The 21,584-nt window shown below is 40.4% G+C and overlaps 4 protein-coding genes across 4 annotated transcripts; all 4 read left to right on the forward strand.

The window, feature by feature from the left end:
- Positions 1-22: 22 nt before the first annotated feature.
- Positions 23-6,575, forward strand: ehd2a (EH-domain containing 2a). Its single transcript, XM_064971687.1, has 6 exons — positions 23-2,458; positions 2,572-2,748; positions 3,057-3,154; positions 3,683-4,095; positions 4,254-4,418; positions 4,841-6,575. Exons 1-6 carry the CDS (start codon positions 2,235-2,237, stop codon positions 5,378-5,380), a joined length of 1,617 nt encoding a protein of 538 aa, XP_064827759.1. The 5' UTR covers positions 23-2,234; the 3' UTR covers positions 5,381-6,575.
- A 406-nt stretch (positions 6,576-6,981) lies between these two features.
- selenow1 (selenoprotein W, 1) lies at positions 6,982-9,689 on the forward strand. Its single transcript, XM_064971692.1, has 6 exons — positions 6,982-7,136; positions 7,416-7,440; positions 7,556-7,609; positions 7,743-7,817; positions 7,922-8,018; positions 8,245-9,689. Exons 1-5 carry the CDS (start codon positions 6,982-6,984, stop codon positions 7,997-7,999), a joined length of 387 nt encoding a protein of 128 aa, XP_064827764.1. The 3' UTR covers positions 8,000-8,018; positions 8,245-9,689.
- A 7,119-nt stretch (positions 9,690-16,808) lies between these two features.
- LOC135543885 (syncollin-like) lies at positions 16,809-17,459 on the forward strand. Its single transcript, XM_064971200.1, has one exon. It carries the CDS (start codon positions 16,833-16,835, stop codon positions 17,226-17,228), a length of 396 nt encoding a protein of 131 aa, XP_064827272.1. The 5' UTR covers positions 16,809-16,832; the 3' UTR covers positions 17,229-17,459.
- Positions 17,460-19,243: 1,784 nt separating this feature from the next.
- On the forward strand, positions 19,244-20,701 carry LOC135543886 (guanine nucleotide-binding protein G(I)/G(S)/G(O) subunit gamma-8-like). The gene is made up of 3 exons (XM_064971201.1): positions 19,244-19,331; positions 20,111-20,229; positions 20,410-20,701. The coding sequence occupies exons 2-3, from the start codon at positions 20,146-20,148 to the stop codon at positions 20,536-20,538; spliced, it is 213 nt and encodes a 70-aa protein (XP_064827273.1). The 5' UTR covers positions 19,244-19,331; positions 20,111-20,145; the 3' UTR covers positions 20,539-20,701.
- Positions 20,702-21,584: the final 883 nt, after the last annotated feature.

Below are 21,584 nucleotides of genomic sequence, written 5' to 3' on the forward strand. Positions count from 1 at the left end.
AGGAATGGTTCAAGAACATTCAAACAATTTTCAAACAAACAAAAGTATTTAAATAACATTTATTTTAAAACAACACCTGAGTGAGACAAATGTAACTTTCATCAACACTCACACAATAGAGGAAATACCACTTAGTTAAAGCCCAGTACACTTCCTGAACTACAAAAATATAAACGCAACATGTAAAGTGTTGGTCCCATGTTTCATGAGCAGAAAAAAAATCCCAGAAATGTTCCATGTGCACAAAAAGCTTATTCTCTCAAATGTTGTGCACAAATTTGTTTACATCCCTGTTAGTGAGCATTTCTCCTTTGCCAAGATAATCCATCCAACAGACCGGTGTGGGGTATCAAGAAGCTGATTAAACAACATGATCATTACACAGGTGTACTCTAAAAGGTGCAGTTTTGTCAAACAACATAATGCCACAGATGTCTCAAGTTTTGAGGGAGTGTGCAATTGCCATGCTGACTGCAGGAATGTCCATCAGAGGTGTTGCCAGAGAATTTAATGTTCATTTCTTTACCATGAGCTGCCTCAAGTCTTTTTACAGAATTTGGCAGTGTGTCCAACCAGCCTCACAACCGCGGACCACATGTATGGCGTTGTGTGGACGAGCAGTTTGCTGTTGTCAATGTTGTGAACAGAGTGTCAGTGGCAGTGGGGTTATGGTATGGGCAGGCATAAGCTACGAACACAATTGCAATTTATCAATGGCAATTTGAATGCACAGAGATATGAGTTCCCGAGGCTCCTTGTCGTGCCATTCTTCCGTTGCTATCACCTCCTGTTTCAGCATGATAATGCACGGCCCCATGCCGCAAGGATCTGTACACAATTCCCGGAAGCTGGACATTTCCCAGTTTTTTTCCATGGCCTGCATATTAACCAGACATGTCACTCATTGAGCATGTTACGACAGCGTGTTGCAGTTCCCGCCAATATCCAAAAACTTTGCACAGCCATTGAAGAGGAGTGGGACAACATTCCACAGGTCACAATCAACAGCCTGATCAACTCTATGCGAAGGAGATGTCACGCTTCTTGAGGCAAATGGTGATCACACCAGATACTGACTGGTTTTCTGATCCACGCCCCAACCTTTAAAAATGTTATTTTTATTTTTTTAAGGTACAGATGCATATCTGCATTCCCAGTCATGTGAAATCCATAGATTAGGGCCTAATTTATTTATTTCAATAGACTGATTTCCTTATATGAACTGTATGTAACTCTTTTAAATTCATGTTGCGTTTTATATTTTTGTTCAGTATAATTTGAGTCCCGGATTTATGTTTTCTATGTTACGGCATAGTCTGAGACCAGTCTGCCAAACTAACTGGCCTGACTGGCTGATGAATTGCATAGGCATACTTGCTTTCCTATTAGTCTTCTGGTTTGGCACAAGAGCTGCCAACTTTTAAAAAATATTATTATTTTTAAAAAAAAAAGTAGCTTTTTTTTTTTTTTCGTGATTCCGATCTTGTTTCACCGCTGCAACTCCCCAACGGTAGAGGGAGAGGGGAAGGTCGAGTCATGGGTCCTCCGAAACATGACCCGCCAAATCGCGTCTCTTAACACCCGCTCGCATAACCCGGAAGCCAGCCGCACCAATGTGTCGGGGGAAACACCGTTCAACTGACAACCGGTGTCAGCTTGCAGGCGCCCGGCCCACCATAAGAAGTCTCTAGAGCGCGATGAGCCAAGTAAAGCCCCCCGGCCAAACCCTCATAACCCGGATGATACTGGGCCAATTGTGTGCCGCCCTATGGGACTCCCGGTCACGGTCGGTAATGACACAGCCTGGGATTGAACCCCAGGTTGTAATGACGCAGCAACACTGCGATTCAGTGCCTTAGACCTCTGCGCCATTCAGGAGGCCAGGGCTGACCATTTTTTTTATTGGTACCATGTGTGTCTGAGCTTTTATTTTTTATTATGTCCAAGCTTTTCTTATTCGCCTTCTCAGTAGAAAATTGCATTGTTTCACTCCTCCACCCAATCCCAATTGATATGTCTGTGTTAGGTGCACTTGAACAGCTGTGGTCAACACCCATCTCCACCCTCTGAGCATGTCCCCGAGGCAGCATAGGCTCAGGCAGCTCAGACCACGGTGTTCTATTCACAATTTACAGCTCATTCTTTGCAGTCACTACTTTTCACATTCTTCTACAGCAGAATAAGAGACTCACCAACACTTCAAGTACCTTTTTGTTCTATATTACTCCACCATCATGTCTAGTGGGGGGCTGAAGGACAGAAATTCTGAAACGCTGGAGGATGTCAACGCAGTCACAAAAGAGCTCAAGTATCTTTACTATAAGAGGCTGCTTCCCATAGAGAAGCAATATGGCTTCCAACACTTTCACTCTCCCAGCTTTGAGGAAGCCGATTTTGACAACAAACCGATGGTGCTGGTGATGGGTCAATACTCGACAGGGAAGACTACTTTTATCAGGTGACTTAAGTTATTTAATCTATTGTAAGGGCTCACGGACCTATGGCACAGATACAGTATTTGCCATACAAATGTCTTTCTTTATATTGGTTATCTCTTTGTGTGTGATAAAGATATCTGCTTGAGCAAGACTTTCCAGGTAGCCGTGTTGGTCCAGAGCCCACGACAGACAGCTTCACTGCCATCATGCATGGGGAGGTAGAACAACTGATCCCAGGCAATGCTCTGTCAGTAGACCACAAAAAGCCCTTTCGCCACCTCAACTCTTTTGGAAATACCTTCCTGAACAGGTAAGAGGACATCAGGGCAAAGTTAGTGGCTGTTGGCAAAATAAATGTTTTAATTGAGGTGCAGGGACAGGAAATATAACCATGCCAACAAAGCAAATCAAGGAGTGGATGGAAAACTGAGAATAGGGAAAGGGGGGACATGAGAAATGAAAAAGTGAGCTGCATTAACTTTAGTGCTACCAAAGAGGACAAGCTTGGAAATGTTATTTAGAATTTCAATTTCAACACATATTGCATCTTCGGTGATGTTTGAAAAACATGCAAAGTTTGATGCAGACAGTCAAATTCTTGTTTTCTCTTTCCCCAAGATTCCAGTGTGCCCTGCTGCCAAATCAAGTCCTGGAGAGTGTCAGCATTATTGACACACCAGGCATCTTATCTTCGGCTAAGAGGAGAATGAGTCGAGGTTAGATGCAAGAAAAATACAGTGAATGGGGGATGGAGAAGTCCTACTGTCCTAATATATTATCTCAAATCAATTGTTTGAATTGAAAAACTTTTCAGTGGTTCATGTATTCTGCATATACCTTATCCTGCTGGAATTTTGACTTCTAAGACTGTTGATTAAAAAACGATAATAATTTGGAGTGCTTATATTTGTACAAGTGTGTTTAATACACTTGTGAATTGGAAATGTTTTTGGGGGATATCCCAACTCTCCCTGAGACACCCTCGGTCCTCAGAGAGAGGGTGGGTCTTGATTTGAAGCAGAATGTATGATGTCAAATTATTGTATGGGATGGGAGGACTGCAGATTATTTTGACTCTGCGGAGATATTAATCCAAGGGTGGAGCTGCTAACAGCCAAATGAAATATTTAATATTTGGTCCACTGGGATTATGCATGTTGACCTAAAGCATAGTTATTCATTTTCAGTGTTCCACTTCTTTTAATGGATTCATACAACTTCTGTGCTATTCTTTCTTAATTTAGGATATGATTTCCCAGCAGTGCTGCGCTGGTTTGCAGAACGTGTGGACCACATCATCCTTCTGTTTGATGCACATAAACTGGAGTTCTCTGATGAGCTCACACGTGCCTTTGGGGCTCTGTGTGGCTATGAAGACAAGCTGCGTGTGGTACTGAATAAAGCAGACAGGGTCGACTCTCAACAGTTGATGCGAGTGTATGGTGCTCTCATGTGGTCACTGGGGAAGGTGTTTCAAACACCTGAAATACTCCGGGTTTACATCGTCTCCCTCTGGTCACAGCCACGTCTGTTGTCTGACCACTGTCAACTGCTGGAGCTTGAGGAACTGGATCTTTTGGCGGATATCCGGAACCTGCCTCGAAATGCTGCCGTACGGAAACTTAATGACCTCGTTAAGAGGGCACGCCTAGTTAGGGTGAGGCACGTTTATTGTCTATATTCATTTGATATAATTGTTTATAAATAAACATAAGTGTATACTTGGAGAGCATTTGCACAGACATGAATCTAAAAATGATGGACTCTTTTGAAACAAAAGTTAAGTGGTTCCCATCTTTGTCCTCCTCACTCTAGGCCCATGCGCATATCATTAACCATCTTAAGCAGGAGATGCCCACAGTTTTCTGCAAGGAGAGCAAGAAGCAGAACCTGATCTATAAGCTTCCTCTCATCTTCTCCAAGATTCAACAGCAACAGCGAGTACCAGCTGGTGACTTCCCTGACTGTGCCAAGATGCAGGTCTGCTACCCTCCCAATTTTCTTGCATGCATATTTGGTTGGATTACCTATTCCGTTTACCAAGAACTCATAATTAGTCCTATGTTTTGTGCAGTCATAATGTGACAGTAATATTTTATCCTGTATTTTAAGCCATCCAGAAATAACAATTACACACACAAAATGTAAGCAGTTGTCTGACAATGGCGCTGTACCAAAAGGGAAACATTTAATGAAAAGGCTTCAAATAAAGGTTAAAATCCAGTCACGTCACATGATTGCACAAAACACAGGGCCCTACTCATAATGGTTATTGTTGATGTGTTTATTACAGGAAACAGAAAGCTCTCAGGATCAGTACAACTTCTAGAAGATCAGACTAGTTGATTATCACTTACTCAAAATCATGCTCATATGGCTTTCCTGCTTTTTTCTGTTCTCAGGAACGGCTAATGGGACAAGATTTCACAAAGTTCAAAACACTCAAGCCCAGCCTAATGGCTTCCTTGGACAAGTTACTGTCCAATGACATTGCAAAGCTGATGCCGTTACTACATCGACAGGATCTGAAGAAGGCTTCCCTGCCAGGGATTCCGGATGGAACATTCTTAGAACCTTCTTGGTCTCTCTTTGAGCAAGTTACAAAGAGTGGAGTAAGCAGGGAAATGCAGAATGATGAGTGGGTGGTGACAAAAGATAAACAAAAATATGATGAGATATTCTACAATCTCTGTCCAAATGAGGGCAAACTGAGCGGTACTAAGGCCAAGGAGTGGATGGTCAGCACCCACCTGCCAAACTCAGTACTTGGCCATATCTGGAGGCTTTCTGATGTGGACTGTGATGGCATGCTGGATGATGAGGAGTTTGCCTTAGCCATCCACCTCATTGAGGCCAAGCTGGAGGGCCATGGGCTCCCAGGGGAGCTGCCTGCCCACCTGGTGCCACCTTCGAAACGTTTGCATAAAGGATTAGCTGTTTAGCTTAGTCTGGCAGGTTGAACCTATGATGGGCTGGGCAAAGCAGAACTAGAGAACATCATAATGCAGTCAAAAACACCAACACTTTTGAATGAAGAGAAATAATTCAACAAAACATTTGTTCCTAGAAAAAATGACTGTACAGGATAGATTTCCAACAAGTTGGTCATGTCAGGCCACCCACTGATTTTCCCTGGGAAACCACAATCCTGGCAGGATTTTTCTTCCAAATTATGTACTGTCTACAAACACTATGCATTTATATTGTGGATCCTGACACTGGTTCACTCCAATAGATTGCTGGATTGTGAATTGGAGTCATTCTGTCATTTCTTGATTTAATTATATGTATATTTGTATTGTATTTTAAGAAATACAAATCACTACCAGTGAATTGCCACTGACAACAATTTCACAGAAATGCAAGTATCTCAAATAAAATAATCAGAAAAGGGTCAGGGGTTACAATTGTATCAAACTATGATAAAGTTGTAAGAATACATTGTTTTGTCATTGACTAATTCTAGAGATTGTATGGGGACATTTCAAATATTTGTTTTTGTGTATGTAAAATTGACGAGAGAGAATTAAGAAATGAACAACTAATTCAGTAGTTTGTTTTCATTTGAATAATATATTACATCTTTCATTGTAAATACATGGGTCTTATTAATGAGATAACACATGTAATTACTTAACTTGTGCCAAAATAACTTCACAGAGTCGCACTCATAAAATGTGTAGTTTCCCTTTTTTTTATCACAAAACATGCTATTAAAAGTTATTACAATGGTATAGTTTGTGCAATATTTCAAAGTTAATTTGTTTTACTTCATTTGAAATACAACATTTGTGAGGGAGCAACCAAGATTTTTTCCATTCAATTTCAGTAATGTCTACATTCCAGAAGAATTTCCCCCAGAGAGAGCTTGTTCTTGGAATGTAAACCTTCCCTTAATACATTTCTTATCCAGCTGGGGGCAACCACACAACATAAATTGTGCCTCTATGTTGACATGTTCTACAAAACACATTAGATTTAATGAATTGAGTAAATCCTGAAGGTATTGCTTTTCATGTATAATTAAATTATTTATTGTAATGAGAAGTTATATTTCTAAGAACATTCTATAAGAGAGTATATTCCCTTTATCAAATGAATCAAGCAAAAATATAATGGTTATTTCAAATCACTTAGGGAAGAATAAAGACTTGTTTTTAACAATATCTTTGTTGAAGAAGTGTTTTGTGGCGGGAGAAGATGTGGACATTACGCAGTTTCCAGGCTAAAAGGGCTTCGTTCTCTAAAGTTTAGTGGTCACGTGAACGCAACGATGACGTAGTTGGAAGGTCGAATTTCCCAACCAAACCATTTGATGCAAGCTTTTAGGGGTAGACAAAATGTACTGTTTTATATATTTACTTATGTGAATAAATCTATGTATGAAAACGTTATGTATATGCATACAAATAATCAAGACTAGAACATGCACTTATTCTTGCCATACTTGTTTTCATGTGAAATATTTTGGTAATGCAAAAAACACATCTCTCCTCCTTGGTAAAGATGTGTTCTCTCCCGTGTGAGCGGGGACCTCATGAAGATGATTCGTGGGTCGCTCCGCCTTATTTATTTCATAACAACGTCAAATATCAAGGAAATAGCCTTACACCGACAACCCTTTTGCAACTACTATCTCTCTCGGAGAAGGGCTGCTGCGATTTGCGATATGGGAGTCAAAGTTCATATCATCTACTGGTAGGTTGCTATTTTTACTACTGCTGACGGTACAGTTTATCCTACATGCAATGGTTTATTTAGGTAACATTACCGCTTGGTTGCGTTTGCAAATTGCTAGATTGATTGTTGGGTAGGAGAAATCTTAGGCCTTCACCCAAATGTGTGTGTTCTCTGAAAATGAGTTGCTGGAGCTATTTGCTAATAAAGTTGCATAGACATGGCACAGTGAAATGAAAGCATGCTGTTTGTTTGACACAGTTGTTTGACACTAATCCTCTCTCTGTTTCTCATGCCTAGCGGTGGATGAGGGTACGGGCCCAAGGTACGTGTCCATTAAATGTGTATTAAAACATGTGCTCGTACAATTTGATTAAAAATGAATCTTTTGATTTCATTCTTTCTACATCTGAGTGGTATGTATACGCCTTCATTTTTAGTTCACCAGACTCAAGACACAGCTTGAGGATGAATTCCCAGGTGATCTTGAGATTGTGAGTCATTTTAAGTAGCCTAAAGAGCAGAAAATTGCAGATGGATGTTACCAGATGTTTGTTTCAAGTTACTATACTGACACCCCTCTTTCTGTCTCACATCCTTTCTATCCATCCATCACTCACTCACCAGACTGGTGAAAGCACACCTTCAACCTCTGGGTGGTTTGAGGTGGAGGTGAATGGCAAGTTGGTCCACTCAAAGAAGGTACCGTATCAAACAGTGGAACTTGTTTCTTCACCCAACAAAACATGTGTGCACAGTATGTATTTAAAAAAATATTGTATCAATCAAACATTTTCTTTCTGCAGGAGGGGTCAGGCTTTGTGGACAACGAGCAGAAAATGGCAACATTGGTTGATGCCATTGATAAGGTGTTGGGGAAATAAGATAGTGCTGATTATGGAGGTATGAACCACAGGAGGTTGGTGGCACCTTAATTGGGGAGGATGGGCTCATGGTAGTGGCTGGAGCGGAATAGGTGGAATGTTAGAAAATAAATACATCTAACACATGGTTTCCACGATTGTTACACAATGTAATTTTTTATATTACTTTGGCTTCTTTCTTGTACACTGTTACTGGTAGCAGCATACGTACATTTTCTTAATTTGATCGTTTTTTCTTTCCACAGTCTGATCTCTGTTTGTCATCTCCTTGACATTGCATAATGATGGTGGTGCTCCAATTGTCAAAGACATGGGTGCTGCTTGATGAAACCTGCTCTGCCAGGGAGGTGCCCTGCAGATTGCTTCAACTCCTACAGTGGCAACTGCTTTTGTAAGATGGTGGGGTGATACAAAGGGAGAATATACTGTTTATTTGTCATTGAAACATAACATTTCAATTGAGCTTCTTACATTGTTCCATTATTTTTACTTTTAGGCATGGTCAAGCTGTAAAACATTTTACATTGTATGTATCTTCCCAAATGTTGATGTGACTATGAAATGCAGGTTCTTAACTTACATTTTCTTTTATTGGTCCACTTTCTTCTCTTAGTTTGTCTGTATTTTAAAAAGGCCTGATGTTTTGATTAAACAAGGAAAGGAAGACACAACACCTCGACAATAGAAATGCATATTGCAATGTCCAGTAGACTAGTGAGTGACAGTGACACCCTTGGTAGACATGCCTCAAGCAAAGTTATAGGGCTGCACTGTCTGGTTCTTGTGTGTCTTTTTTCTATGACAGATAAATAGGATACATTTTCATCTTAAACAGCATCTATTTAGTGTAAAAACAAGACTGTTAACCATTTAGTGTTACATTCATTTGGGGTTTTATACACATTTCTATAAACATTACAGTAGTTTTAATCTACATTCAAGATTGGTGTTATGTGTACCTTCTCTTAAACTAGATCATGTTTAATGCATAATGAAAGTTGAAACTGAAATATTTGTCAGATGTGATATCTGAGACAAGCATGTGAAACATGATCCCCTTGCCTGGGTATGGTAGATACCAGTAGGTTGTGCACTTGTTAGAGGAGTATACTAAGTGTACAAAACATTAAGGACACCTTCCTAATATTGACTCCAATGCTTCCCGCAGTTGTAGTAAGTTGGCTGAGTGTCATTGGGTTTTGGACCATTCTTGATACACACGGGAAGCTGTTGAGTGTGAAAAATTGAGCATTGTTTCAGTTCTTGACACAAACCGGTGCGCCTGGCACCTACTACCATACCCATTTCAAAGGCACTTCAATCTTTTGTCTTACCCATTCACCCTCTGAATGGCACACACACAATCTATGTCTCATGTCTTAAATTTGTGTATTTTTTTAACAAGTCTCCTCCCCTTCATCTACACTGATTTGAAATGGATTTAATAAGGGATCATATCATTCAACTGGTTAGTCTTTGTCCTGGAAAGAGCAGGTGTCCTTAATGTTTTGTACACTCGGTGTATAATTGACCCTACCAAGATGGCACATGTCCAGACACATTCTCATTTTCACATGTCTATCCATCAACAAACTTCTGTGATATTTTATTATAAATGTGATTCTTCAAGGTCCTATGATGTAATCTTCTATATCCAACCCCTCAATAAAAGTTAGGTTTTCATTAGTCATTCTGAATATTAGTTCAGGATACCGAAGTCAGTTAACATCTGTTTTCAAAATGGTACATCACTACACCTTCAGAGTGAAGCTGGTAAAAGGCAGAAATTAGCATTTTGCAGATAGTGTCCCTATGTGAAGGATTGCCATCTGGTTCATTCTCAACAGTAACAGCAGAGATACTGTATATAGTGATGAGTTGGTCTTGTCAACACCCTAACAATGGGAGTCGTTGTCCCAAAGGCAGGAAGGCAGTCGCTCTGCTTGACAGATAAGCAGAATCACTGTATTCCCACGTGGACAGATTTTGACGGGAGGGTACCCTCTCGCTTTGCCTCTTTCTCACTGGTAACCGTCTCCAATTAAGGTAGAACAACCTATGCATTTGATGCACTAAAGCAGTGGTTCCCAACCAGGAATACTAGGACTTGAGACTCATGAGACCATAGGCTTACTGGTATAATGTACATGAGTGGGTACTCCGGTCAGAGCAAAATTAAATTGGTGGTACAGTCACCGAAAACATTTGGGAACCACTTCATTAAAGTGGCAATATGTGAATTCTACATACATTTGACTTTTAAATTAATTATATATATATTGATTCTTGAAAAATAAATAAAACTAAGCCTCATGAGCTTAGTTCAACTGTCTGTCACACTCCATCAGACCCCAAAACATAAGCTTGTTTTTCTCCATTGTAAACAACGTCATTCTAAAAAACACTATAGCTTCAAAACATTATTAAAACTATCATGTCCTTCATCTATAGCCCTGTCTATGAATTTGATAAGCCGTTTAGCCAAAAAGGTGGCAGGGAACCAATTTGTTTGAACTCCAGATTCCCCCTTTAACATACATTGAAAATATATTTATCAGCAAAGTTCAAGAAGAACATAAGCGATTTTATTTGTATTTATTTAACCAGGAAGGGCTCATTGAAATTTAGATAGGCAGCACCAAGTCATTACACAATTACAGACAGATAATCTAGTAAAGTAATCTACAGGTAATATAGTAAAAAACCATAGCATTCACAAGAGTATTACAAAATCATAAAACAGCCAATTAAAAATATTGACAGGTCAGGGAATCAACCTCAAAATCCTTCATCAACGATATTAAAAACGCCAATCAGGACAAGTTATTCCAGTTTAAAAGTATTTTGTAAAGTGTTCCAAGCCGATGGCGCAGAGTACATAAAAGCCCTTTTACCAAATTCGGCTCGGACATTTGGAACAGTTAGCAGGATAAAGTCCAGCGAACAAAGAGAGTACCCATCACATTTCTGAACAATACAAATGCCCAAATAAAAATGGAAGTAAACCCAAAATGGCTTTGTAAATAAAAGTATACCAGTGACTGAGCCTAAGAGTGACGAGAGAAGGCCAGCCAACCCTGGTATATAAAGTGCAGTGGTGAAAAAGGGTTTTGCAGTTTAAAATAAATCTCAATGCTCCATGGTAAAGGGTCTCAATTGATCTCGAAAACTGAGCGGATGCTTTCATATAAAATATCCCCAGAGTCTAGTATAGGCATAAATGTAGCTGATACCAGCCTCCTGGCTTCAGAACAGGTAGATCTGTGGGTGCACTGACAATGGGACATTTGCAGTTCTGTGATATTTTAATACTGAACACGCCACCTTGCTGGACAAGGGAGATATAGTGCCCTAGATAGAAGAACGTGTCCAACTGTTTGCACACGATAGACACATGTACTTTCCCAGGGGTGAGTTCAGTTCGATTCCTTTGAGGTGTGTTTGCTCCCTTTCTATGGTGTGGCCTGATCGATATGGGCGTGACCATTTTTGAAATCTCTAATCTCCTGTAGCACACCGTAACACAATCGCCCTCTGGACCACCATAACCACAACGTTCTTCCAACTGGTTGTTCAGTACAGTACCAACTCCATTGAACTAAACGTTGCACACCGTTATGTTGTACTAAACATACCCCAGGTGAGTCACTGACTGCTCATGTTCAAGTAAAGTAAGCACATGTCCTGGGAATGACTGCCATCTGGGTTATTCTCAACAGTAACATAAGTGCATCTGACCTTTTGTCTTTAAAGGAGTGTTGTATTTGAGAGTAACCCAGATGGCAGTCTTTCCCAGGACATGTGCTTACTTTCCCAGAACTCACTTGGGGTATGTTCAGTGAACAGAATGGTGTGCAACATTTAATTCAATGGAGTTGGTACTGTACTGAATGACCAGTTGAAGAAAGTTGTGGTTATGGTGGCCCAGAGGGCTCCCGAGTGGCACAGCGGTCTAAGGCACTGCATCTCAGTGCAAGAGGTGTCACTACAGTCCCTGGTTCAAATCCAGGCTGTATCACACCCGGCCGTGATTGGGAGTCCCATAAGGCGGTGCACAATTGGCCCAGCGTCTTCTGGGTTTGGCCGGCGTAGGCCGTCATTGTAAAGTAGAATTTGTTCTTAACTGACTTGCCTAGTTAAATTTTAAAAATCAACACATTTAAAATACATTGAGGCCAATAACATATGGAGCAGGTAGATCTGATTTTGTGTCCCCCTAAGGACCGAGTCAATGGTAATTTGATTTTGGCAGTGGTGGAAATGAGGGGGATTCAGGAAGTGAATTATTTCAGCATTCATTTCGAACCCAGATGACCCTTTGTTGGGTTTTCTCAGTGAATCCAGTACATTTCCACCATTGGACAGGCCTATAAGTTACACTGAATGAGAGCATTTTATATTTTCATTATTGTAGTGTACACAAGTACCGTGTAAATAATGTTTGTTTTTTTTAGCTTTTGTGGTTTCACTAGGCATTTACATTTTTATTTTTTTTACCCACCTACACCCTCCATAATGGAATGACAACTTCATTATTTAGATGTATTTTAAAAACAGGGTGTTTCAGATAGAGTCAGTAGGGTGGGTCAAATATACAGCGCCTTTGGAAAGTATTCAGAATCCTTGACTTTTTCACAGTTATAGCCTTATTCTAAAATTGATTCAATATATTTTCTCCGAAATCTACACACAATACCCCATATTGACAAAGGGAAACGTTTTTTGAAATTTCTGCACATTTATTATAAATAAAAAAACAGATACCTTATTTACATAACTATTCAGAGCCTTTTGCCCTGAGACTCAACATTCTGCAGCATTGAAGGTCCCCAAGAACACAGTGGCCTCCATCATTCTTAAATGGGAGAACCACCAAGACTCTTCCTAGAGCTGGTCGCCCGGCCAAACTGAGCAATCAAGGGAGAAGGGCCTTGGTCAGGGAGGTGACAAAGAACCCAATGGTAACTCTGACATAGTTCTAGAGTTCCTCTGTAGAGATGGGAGAACCTTCCAGAAGGACAGCCATCTCTGCCGCACTCCACCAATCAGGCCTTTATGGTAGAGTGGCCAAATGGAAGCCAATCCTTAGGCACATGCCAGCCCACTTGGAGTTTGCCAAAAGGCACTTAAAGGACTCTCAGACCATGAGAAACAAAATTCTCTGGTCTGATGAAACCAAGGTTGAACTCTTTGGCCTGAATGTCAAGCGTCATGTCTGGAGGAAGCCTGGCTGCATCCCTACGGTGAAGCATGCTGGTGGCAGCATCATGCTTTGAGGTTGTTTTTCAGCAGCAGGGACTGGGAGACTAGTCGGGATCGAGGGAAAGATGAACAGAGCAAAGTACAGAGAGATCCTTGATGAAAACCTGTTCAGGAGCGCTCAGGAACTCAGACTGGTGTGAAGGCTCACCTTCCAACAGGACAACGACCTTAAACACACAGCAAATACTTATTTAAATGTGATATATCAGTTTTTAATTTAATAAAGTAGCAAATATGTAAAAAAAATGTTTTTGCATTGTCATTATAGGTTCTTGTGTGTAGATTGAGATAAAAACACAAGGCTCTAATGTAACAAATGTGGAAAAAGTCAAGGGGTCTGAATACTTTCTGAAGGCACTGTATATAAAAGCAAGTACACCAGGCACCAAATATGAGCTAGTATCCTCTTGATACCCACTCCCGTCACATAGCTCTACCACCTCTTTACCCTCCCCATCCCACCATCCAACAGTACATACAACTGTTTATTATAGTGAAGAAGGTCAACTGCAACTAAAAAGCAAGAAAGAGCAGAAAGGTTGGGTAAAAAAAAAGAGGAAGCTAAAAATAAGGGAGAAGTCAAAACAGGACAAAACAAGAGATGACCAGACTGGAGAAGACAGGACAGAATGGAATGGAACGGGACAGGAAGGATGTGCCATATTTGATCTTGTCTGGGGTTGCCTGGGGGAATGTAGGATAGGAATGGTTCCCAGATTGTGTTAAAGTCCTTCAGTTGTTATTTTGTTTGATGGTGGATCTCTTCAGGGAGGCCAGGTCAGACAGTAAACTAAGCCAGTGTATGGTTGGAACATTGGATCTGTTTTCCCAGATTAACAGTATCACTTTTTTTGAAGATTGCTAATGAAATTAATAGGAACAGTTTTTTGTCCTTTGGGATAGCAAAAACACAGGGGACGTCATCATCAAAGTAATGCAGTATACAGACTGATTGGGGATGCAGGAATTGTAATATGGAGGACGTCTGAGAGAATGTTTTTTTCCAGTAATTCTCAATGATGGGACAAAACCAGAATGCATGGAGATGAGTGTCTGGAAGGTATTTTTAGCAGAATGGACACAGAGGTGAATCAACAAGCCCCATTGGTGACAACATTCTATTGGTGTAGTGGAATCTATGTAGGATTTTTGATTTGTTTTGGCTAAAGACTTCCAATTAAATTGATTTATGGGGAGGATCTCTGATTTGCCCCAATTAATCTTATATCCTGATATACTGTACTACCGAATGTGTTGATTGTCGAGAGCAAGTGTTCTAATGATCAATCGGGTTCTTGTACGAACATCAGAATATCATCAGCATAGACACTTATTTTGTGAGTTATGTTTGGGGATCGGACGCCTATGATGGAACTGTTTTGGCAAACAGCAGCAGCCAAGGGTTCAATAAATGTTTTTAAACAGAAGTGGAGACATTGGACAGCCTTGTCTGGTCCCATTTAGTAATTTGAACAGATATGAGATTATATTATTGGTATATACGGAGGCTTGTGGTGAGCTACAGTTGAAATCGGTAGTTTACATACACTTAGGTTGGAGTCATTATAACTTGTTTTTCAATCACTGCACAAATTTCTGGTTAACAAACTATAGTTTTGGCAGGTACAAAAGTAAATATATCCACAGTAAAACGAGTCCTATATCGACATATATTCGAGTCCTATATCGAAAAATGACTTGTGTCATGCACAAATTAGATGTCCTAACCGACTTGCCAAAACTATAGTTTGTTAACAAGAAATTTGTGGAGTGGTTGAAAAACGAGTTTTAATGACTCCAAACTAAGTGTATGTAAACTTCCGACTTCAACTGTATGCACTAAAACCGAATTACTCAAGTGCCAAGTTCAGGAAGGTCAGATGCCTTTTCTGCTTCCAACGTCACTAATGCGGTAGGAATATCGGTTTGGGAAGCGAGATGCGGAGTGAAATTCGTTGGGAGTTAGCGGAGAATATATAGTAGTTTGGAATAAAATATTTCGGAGATGGAATTAATATTTTCATTTTGGTTACGTTACCTTCAATGTTTTTAATAGAGTGGATTACCAACACTTCCTTGTTATGTTTAAGCATATTAGCCAAGAAACTTCCGGACTTATCCTCGAGTTCAGGGTCATTTTGTTGCGTTCTCATAATCAAAGCCTCTGTTTCTGCAGAAATAATTAAATTACATTTGAGTTTGGCCTGTATCAGTCGCTTATATCATCCGTTTGAGTAGATGTAAAGAGGGTATCAAGCTCCTTGACAATTTTCGCAAATTCAACTTTTTTTATTTTCCTTTTTCTTCTTTGCTGAGCAGAAACATATTTTTTCCTCTAAGTACAACTTTTGCAGTTTCTAAGAGTAGTGTCAGCGTACATTCAGATGTGCTATTAAATACACTTGGAAATTATTTGAAATTACTGAAATACACTGGCTCAGATACACTCCCATGCATTTAAACTCAATGAATTTGTTCCATTTTCCATTAAAATGTGTATCGAATTTGGAATCTGATAGAAGCAAGGTGTTCAATTTCCATATTGAAGGATGACGTTCGGAGTTGATGGTTAAAACAAGGCTGATCAATGCGTAATCGGAGGTGCTACTCGAATGAATTTGGGGTTTGGAAATTTGGGATTGCAAAAATGCATTACCGATGAAAAGGTTTATACGGGATTACGTTTTATGATGAGGTGAGATACAGGTATACTCTCTCTCGTCCGGATTGAAGAGGCGCCAAATATCCACCATACCTTGTTTTACCATGTAGCTTTTAATGGTTCCTGGAGCGCTTGTTGAATGCATGTACGCACTGCCATGGGACTTCTCAGCTAGTGGATCAATAACAGCGTTAATGTCTCCTCCAACTAGAATTCTGGAGTTGGTAAAATCTTGTAAATGCTTTAAGATTAAATGGACAAATTGAGGATAGTCAGTTTTGGGACAATATAAATTCAGCATGGTGTATGGTTAATTGTTGATTGTACCATGAATTAAAATGAAGCACCCTAAAAATATATTAGTTTAAATGGTGTTTCTTTGTTGATGAGGATGGCGACCCCTCTGCTCTTGGAGTTAAAGGAAAAATAACATATTTGGCCAATCCACTTTAATTCTAATGTTTCATGTTCAAGATCAGTTAGATGTGTTTCTGGTAATAAACAAATATCTGATTTGACCAGACTGAGAGTGATGCCTTTTATTATTTTATTTGGTAACACTTTATAACCTTTCATGAATAAGCATTTATACACCATTAATAAATAATTATTTCATTAATTTATAAAGCATTTATAAAACCGCAAAATGGATTGTTCATGAAAGTTATTAAGTATTACACATTATTTGGCTAAAAGATATAGCATATTTGTAAGTTATATAGCTAGGTCAATGTGTATCATGTTGGTTTCTGAACTGGTTCTAATCTGGTTCAAAAAGAGAAACCTTCAGGACACCTGCTTAAACACACACATTCTCACACATGACAAAACATCCACATGGTCAGAGGTTATTAAGGCTATTTAAGGAGACACCTGCACCCCTTCTGTCCAGACACCAACGAAGCAACCATGAAGGTGATGATCGCTCTGCTTCTGAGCACTTTGTGCTTTGAAGTCCTCAATGCCCAATGCCCAGAAGCCAATGCGTTGAAAGACGCAGATGGCGTGAAGCTTTGCGCACGTATGTTCGAGGACAGTCACTATTATTACGAGCAGAGTTGTGGGGGAGAGTACCTTGATGCTTACCCAGGTGAGGACGTCCCTATCATCCCATGGCGCTGGAACAACCGCATCTCTTCCTTGGTGGTGTCAAGAGGTTGCAGCCTTACTGTTTGGAAATACACAAAGAAGAGAGGAAGCAAATCTAAATTCGGTGCTGGAATCAAATATCGCCTCAAAGAAACGATGCAAGGTCTTTTCGGCGATTGGGAAAACGACATCTCTGCATACTACTGTGTGTGCTAGAGGCCAACATCATCACGTTCACCAGACACTTCTACCCATTCCTCAGAATTGTTATGCGCAATTAGCCTGAGGACGAGTTTAGAGATCATGCAAGAAGAGAGTCTGTCAGCAGGAGAGTCTGCCAACAGGAGAGTCTGTCAACAGAAGAGTCTGCCAATCAAAACAGAGACTATGTTGAGTGCATGATAATGATATCCTGTGTCTGGAGAATAAATGTATTTCTGCAAATCATCTTTGGGCCTATGTGAATTTATTTCAGGGAAAATGTTTTGTCCAGGTCAGTTCATAATAACAGGCCTTAAAACAAAGTATCCCTTTTAAAAATGTGTTTTGAATGTATTCATTGACTAAATGTTAAGGGAAATGGCCAGTCAGCAAAGAAAACAAGTTTAAAATGCACCAGAATAGTCTCAGGTGTAATCTGAACAAGTTAGTGTCTGACAATGGGCCGTCATTATCGTCTGCAGAATTCATTCAGTTCAATGTGAAGTATAGATTTTAGCACAATATATAATAATAAAACATGATAATAAGAGTTCATTTATATAGCAAAAAAAGTGCATGTAGTTCTTGGGCTGGAAAATGGTCTTCAACTGAGGTTGGTGCCTCCAGGTCACATCCAACTCCGGTGAGCTGCACAAAGGCCGAGCCCAGAACAATTATATCATCAACAAGTGTACATAAACTGCTGTTACTTAACCTCTAAACATCTTAATGACTCACCAGCTGCTTGGCCCTCTGTGGCAACTTCCATACATGGTATGATATATCATTACACCATGGTCTAGACCCCTCAAACTTCAATCTGGACCTCGAAGCCAGTTCCCCTCTAATCAGGGACTGATTTAGACTTAATAATAATATAAATAATATATCCCATTTAGCAGACGCTTTTGTCCAAAGCGACTTACAAGTCGGCTGGGGCCACTACTTTTACATATGGGTGGCCCTAGCGGGAATCGAACCCACGACACTTGGCGTTGCAAGCGCCATGCTCTACCGACTGAGCCACACAGGACTTGGAACACCAGGTGAGTGCAATTAATTATCAGGTAGAACAGAAGTCCAGAAGGCTCCGGACCTCGTAGGGTCAGAGTTCAGTACCCCTGGTCTAGACTCTAGAGTAAAAGTTTCATAAAATAACATGAATTCAATTAAAAAATCACCATTTAACAGAACACATTTCTGTGGGCAAACTATCCACCTCTGCCCCAGCAGCAGATAAAGGGTTAGTGTAGAAGGGCTAGCTGGTTGGAGCCCACTACTTGCAGTGAGACGACCAATTAATGCAGGAAAACACCTGCTAATGAGAAGCTTGGCATTCAACTATGAGGCAGCCACTGTGCCCCCTGCTGTTGTCTGGCAACCCTGCAAGCCCTGCTGGAGATACTGACAATCCAGGCAGTACTATGAGTTACTGGGAGCTTACTGTAACTGCACCTTGAGAGATTTCACTTCACATGCTATATCAGACTGTCAGGATCCCTAGCCGCACAATGAATTATGATAATAGGCTAGCTATATGGTATTAAACATTCCGTATTACACTCCATCCTTCAATCCCAACAGATAAAATGTGTAGAGTCTTGTGTAATCTTGCAGGTACATATTTGTTGTGGGAGTATGTGGGAAAACAACCACTGGGCGTATCTCTCATGACACCAGTCCTGCCTAAGGCTCTTGGTTACACGCAGATCACTGGCTTAAATAATTAACTCCAATAAGCATTACCCAAATTTGCAAGAAAAATTATTATGAGAAACAAAGTACAACCTTTACAACAAAATTACAATCTCCTTTCCAAAGAACGATCTAGTTGTATAAGGTAAACAGATCAAATGCTAGTCTAATTGATGATAAGCAAATTATAAAGAAAGGAAGGTCACACCCCATGTCGCCTGCTACTACTGTTGCATTGAGCCCAACATGGGGGTAGAAAGACAGCTAATTATAAGAGGAGGCAACCTATTCAAGCACTCCTCCCCATCTTACCCCTAATCTCTCTCCATTTGGAACTCTAAGTGGGTGGAGTGTGCCTTGTTCAACTATCACACCTCAACTGTAGAACCCTGGACCTACCAACCCGTCTGTCTTGTTTTTGCGGTAAGTGGCTAATTAGACTCTTTGAATTAAATTGTGTTGATGTTTATGTGTTGTAGACCATAGTGACAGTGGCATTGTGTTTTGGTAAATAAAACATACATTTGGCTGTGTTCTGATATAGGCAAATAATTCTAAAGCTTTACATATTTTTTGTTGTACAGTCCATTAAAGTGCAGGTCATGTTATGTAAATGTTCATGTCAAAAACAAAACTAGTTTTCATCATCAGTTCAGTCAGTTGTCGATTAAAGAAAATACTGAGAAAATAAACTGCAGTTAAGTTTGGATGTTTCACTGCCCTCTGAATGGGCATAGTGGGCAACAGTCATCAAGAGACAAACCGCTACATGATTACCAGCAACAAAATTGGCCATTGTAAATGGAGGGATGAGAGAGGTGGTTGTTATTTTCTTTATTCACATGCAATGTGAGAATGAATGCTACTTTTAATCATCACAAATACAGTACGATCCTCATTAAAGGATAATAAGTGTTAAGCAAATGTCATTTACAGATACATATACAGATACAGAGAAACAAGTGAGGTGCCCCCTGGGTAATGCTGCTGCCTATGCATGCCCCTCCCTGCACCTCTCCCTCTGAGGCCCTCACTGTAACACTTCCAGCTGAGACCCAGGCAGCAGAAGGAATAACAAGCACATGAAACCATTACACACTATCTCTTTGGCATGTATGTATGATGGAAAATGGCACTACCCGTGTAGCGGATTTTAAGAAAAGTGTGATTTTGCATTAACATAATACATGATCTACAAACAGTTGGACCAGGCTGAGGTACAGCGAGAGGAAGCAGGATGTCCAATAACATGGCTAAGATTGCAGATGCTCGCAAGACAGTGGAACAGCTGAAACTGGAGGTCAACATTGAAAGAATGATGGTGAGCAGCGAATGGTTACAGGGCATTTGCGCTGGAGTACCAGTAGTAGATTATATCTCTTCCTGTTACCGAATCAACTGTTGATTATCAGTAACTACATTGTAAATAGAGCACATTGTCTTTTTCCCCACTCTCCAATCTTTTATCTTTGTCTTTGTGAACCATGTTTTATATGTGCAGGTGTCCAAAGCAGCAGCTGATCTTATGGCCTTCTGTGAGGCTCATGCCAAGGAGGACCCACTGGTGACCCCTGTGCCATCCTCTGAGAACCCCTTTCGGGAGAAGAAATTCTTCTGTGCAATACTCTGATCCCCACACTTATAACCACAACTTTTGTGTAATTATTAGCAATAATTAATTGCCAATTCTAAGGAATACATCTGATAGTAACAGTGAAGAACACTTGAAAATGTTGGTTTTGTTATGCCTAGTCAGGGTGATGATTTTGTATTTAAAAACCTGTATAGTAAATGCTTTAAATATTTATCTGGATTGATCTGATTGACTGAAATAAACATTATTGATGATGGGAGCAAATTTCATTTGAGTCTGGCATTTACACTGGCCTCTCCCTTCCAGCAAACACCTCCCTGAAAGTAAGACATTAACTGAAATTGTGCCTAAGTCCTCCTAAAAACAGCAATACTCCACTGAGTGTAAAAGAGGTAAGTTAAGGAAATAAACAGGCCATGGTGGCGAAGTAATTACAATATAGCAATTAAACACTGGAATGGTAGATTGGCAGAGGATGAATGTGCAGGTAGAGATACTGGGGTGCAAAGGAGCAAAATAAATAAATACCAGTATGGGGGTGAGGTAGGTAGATAGACGGGCTGTTTACAGATGGGCTATGTACAGGTGCAGTGATCTGTAAGCTGTTCTGACAGCTGGTGCTTAAAGCTAGTGAGGGAGATGTGAGTCTCCAGATTCAGAGATTTTTGCAATTCGTTGCAGTCATGGGCAGCAGAGAACTGGAAGGAAAGACGACCAAAGGAAGAATTGGCTTTGGGGGTGACCAGTGAGATACATCTGCAGGAGCGCGTGCTACGAGTGGGTGCTGCTCGGGTGACCAGTGTGCTCAGATAAGGCGGGGCTTTACCTAGCAGAGACTTGTAGATAACCTGTAGCCAGTGGATTTGGCGACGAGTATGAAGCGAGGGCCAACCAACGAGAGCGTACAGGTCGCAATGGTGGGTAGTGTATGGGGCTTTGGTGACAAAACGGATGGCACTGTGATAGACTGCATCCAGTTTGTTGAGTAGAGTGTTGGAGGCTATTTTATAGATGACATCACCGAAGTCGAGGATCGGTAGGATGGTCAGTTTTACGAGGGTATGTTTGGCAGCATGAGTGAA

This window comes from Oncorhynchus masou, chromosome 8 (genome assembly GCF_036934945.1).
Source record: "Oncorhynchus masou masou isolate Uvic2021 chromosome 8, UVic_Omas_1.1, whole genome shotgun sequence".
Taxonomy (NCBI): Eukaryota; Metazoa; Chordata; class Actinopteri; order Salmoniformes; family Salmonidae; genus Oncorhynchus; species Oncorhynchus masou.

What these genes read in the sequence shown, in the direction of transcription:
- ehd2a (XM_064971687.1), top strand. Translation starts at nt 2,235, where the DNA reads ATGTCTAGTGGGGGGCTGAAGGACAGAAATTCTGAAACGCTGGAGGAT. An exon ending in GGAAATACCTTCCTGAACAG is followed by an intron (nt 2,749 to 3,056) that starts GTAAGAGGACAT and finishes TCTTTCCCCAAG; the next exon opens with ATTCCAGTGTGCCCTGCTGC. An exon ending in TAAGAGGAGAATGAGTCGAG is followed by an intron (nt 3,155 to 3,682) that starts GTTAGATGCAAG and finishes TTCTTAATTTAG; the next exon opens with GATATGATTTCCCAGCAGTG.
- LOC135543885 (XM_064971200.1), top strand. Translation starts at nt 16,833, where the DNA reads ATGAAGGTGATGATCGCTCTGCTTCTGAGCACTTTGTGCTTTGAAGTC.
- LOC135543886 (XM_064971201.1), top strand. Translation starts at nt 20,146, where the DNA reads ATGTCCAATAACATGGCTAAGATTGCAGATGCTCGCAAGACAGTGGAA. An exon ending in TCAACATTGAAAGAATGATG is followed by an intron (nt 20,230 to 20,409) that starts GTGAGCAGCGAA and finishes TTATATGTGCAG; the next exon opens with GTGTCCAAAGCAGCAGCTGA.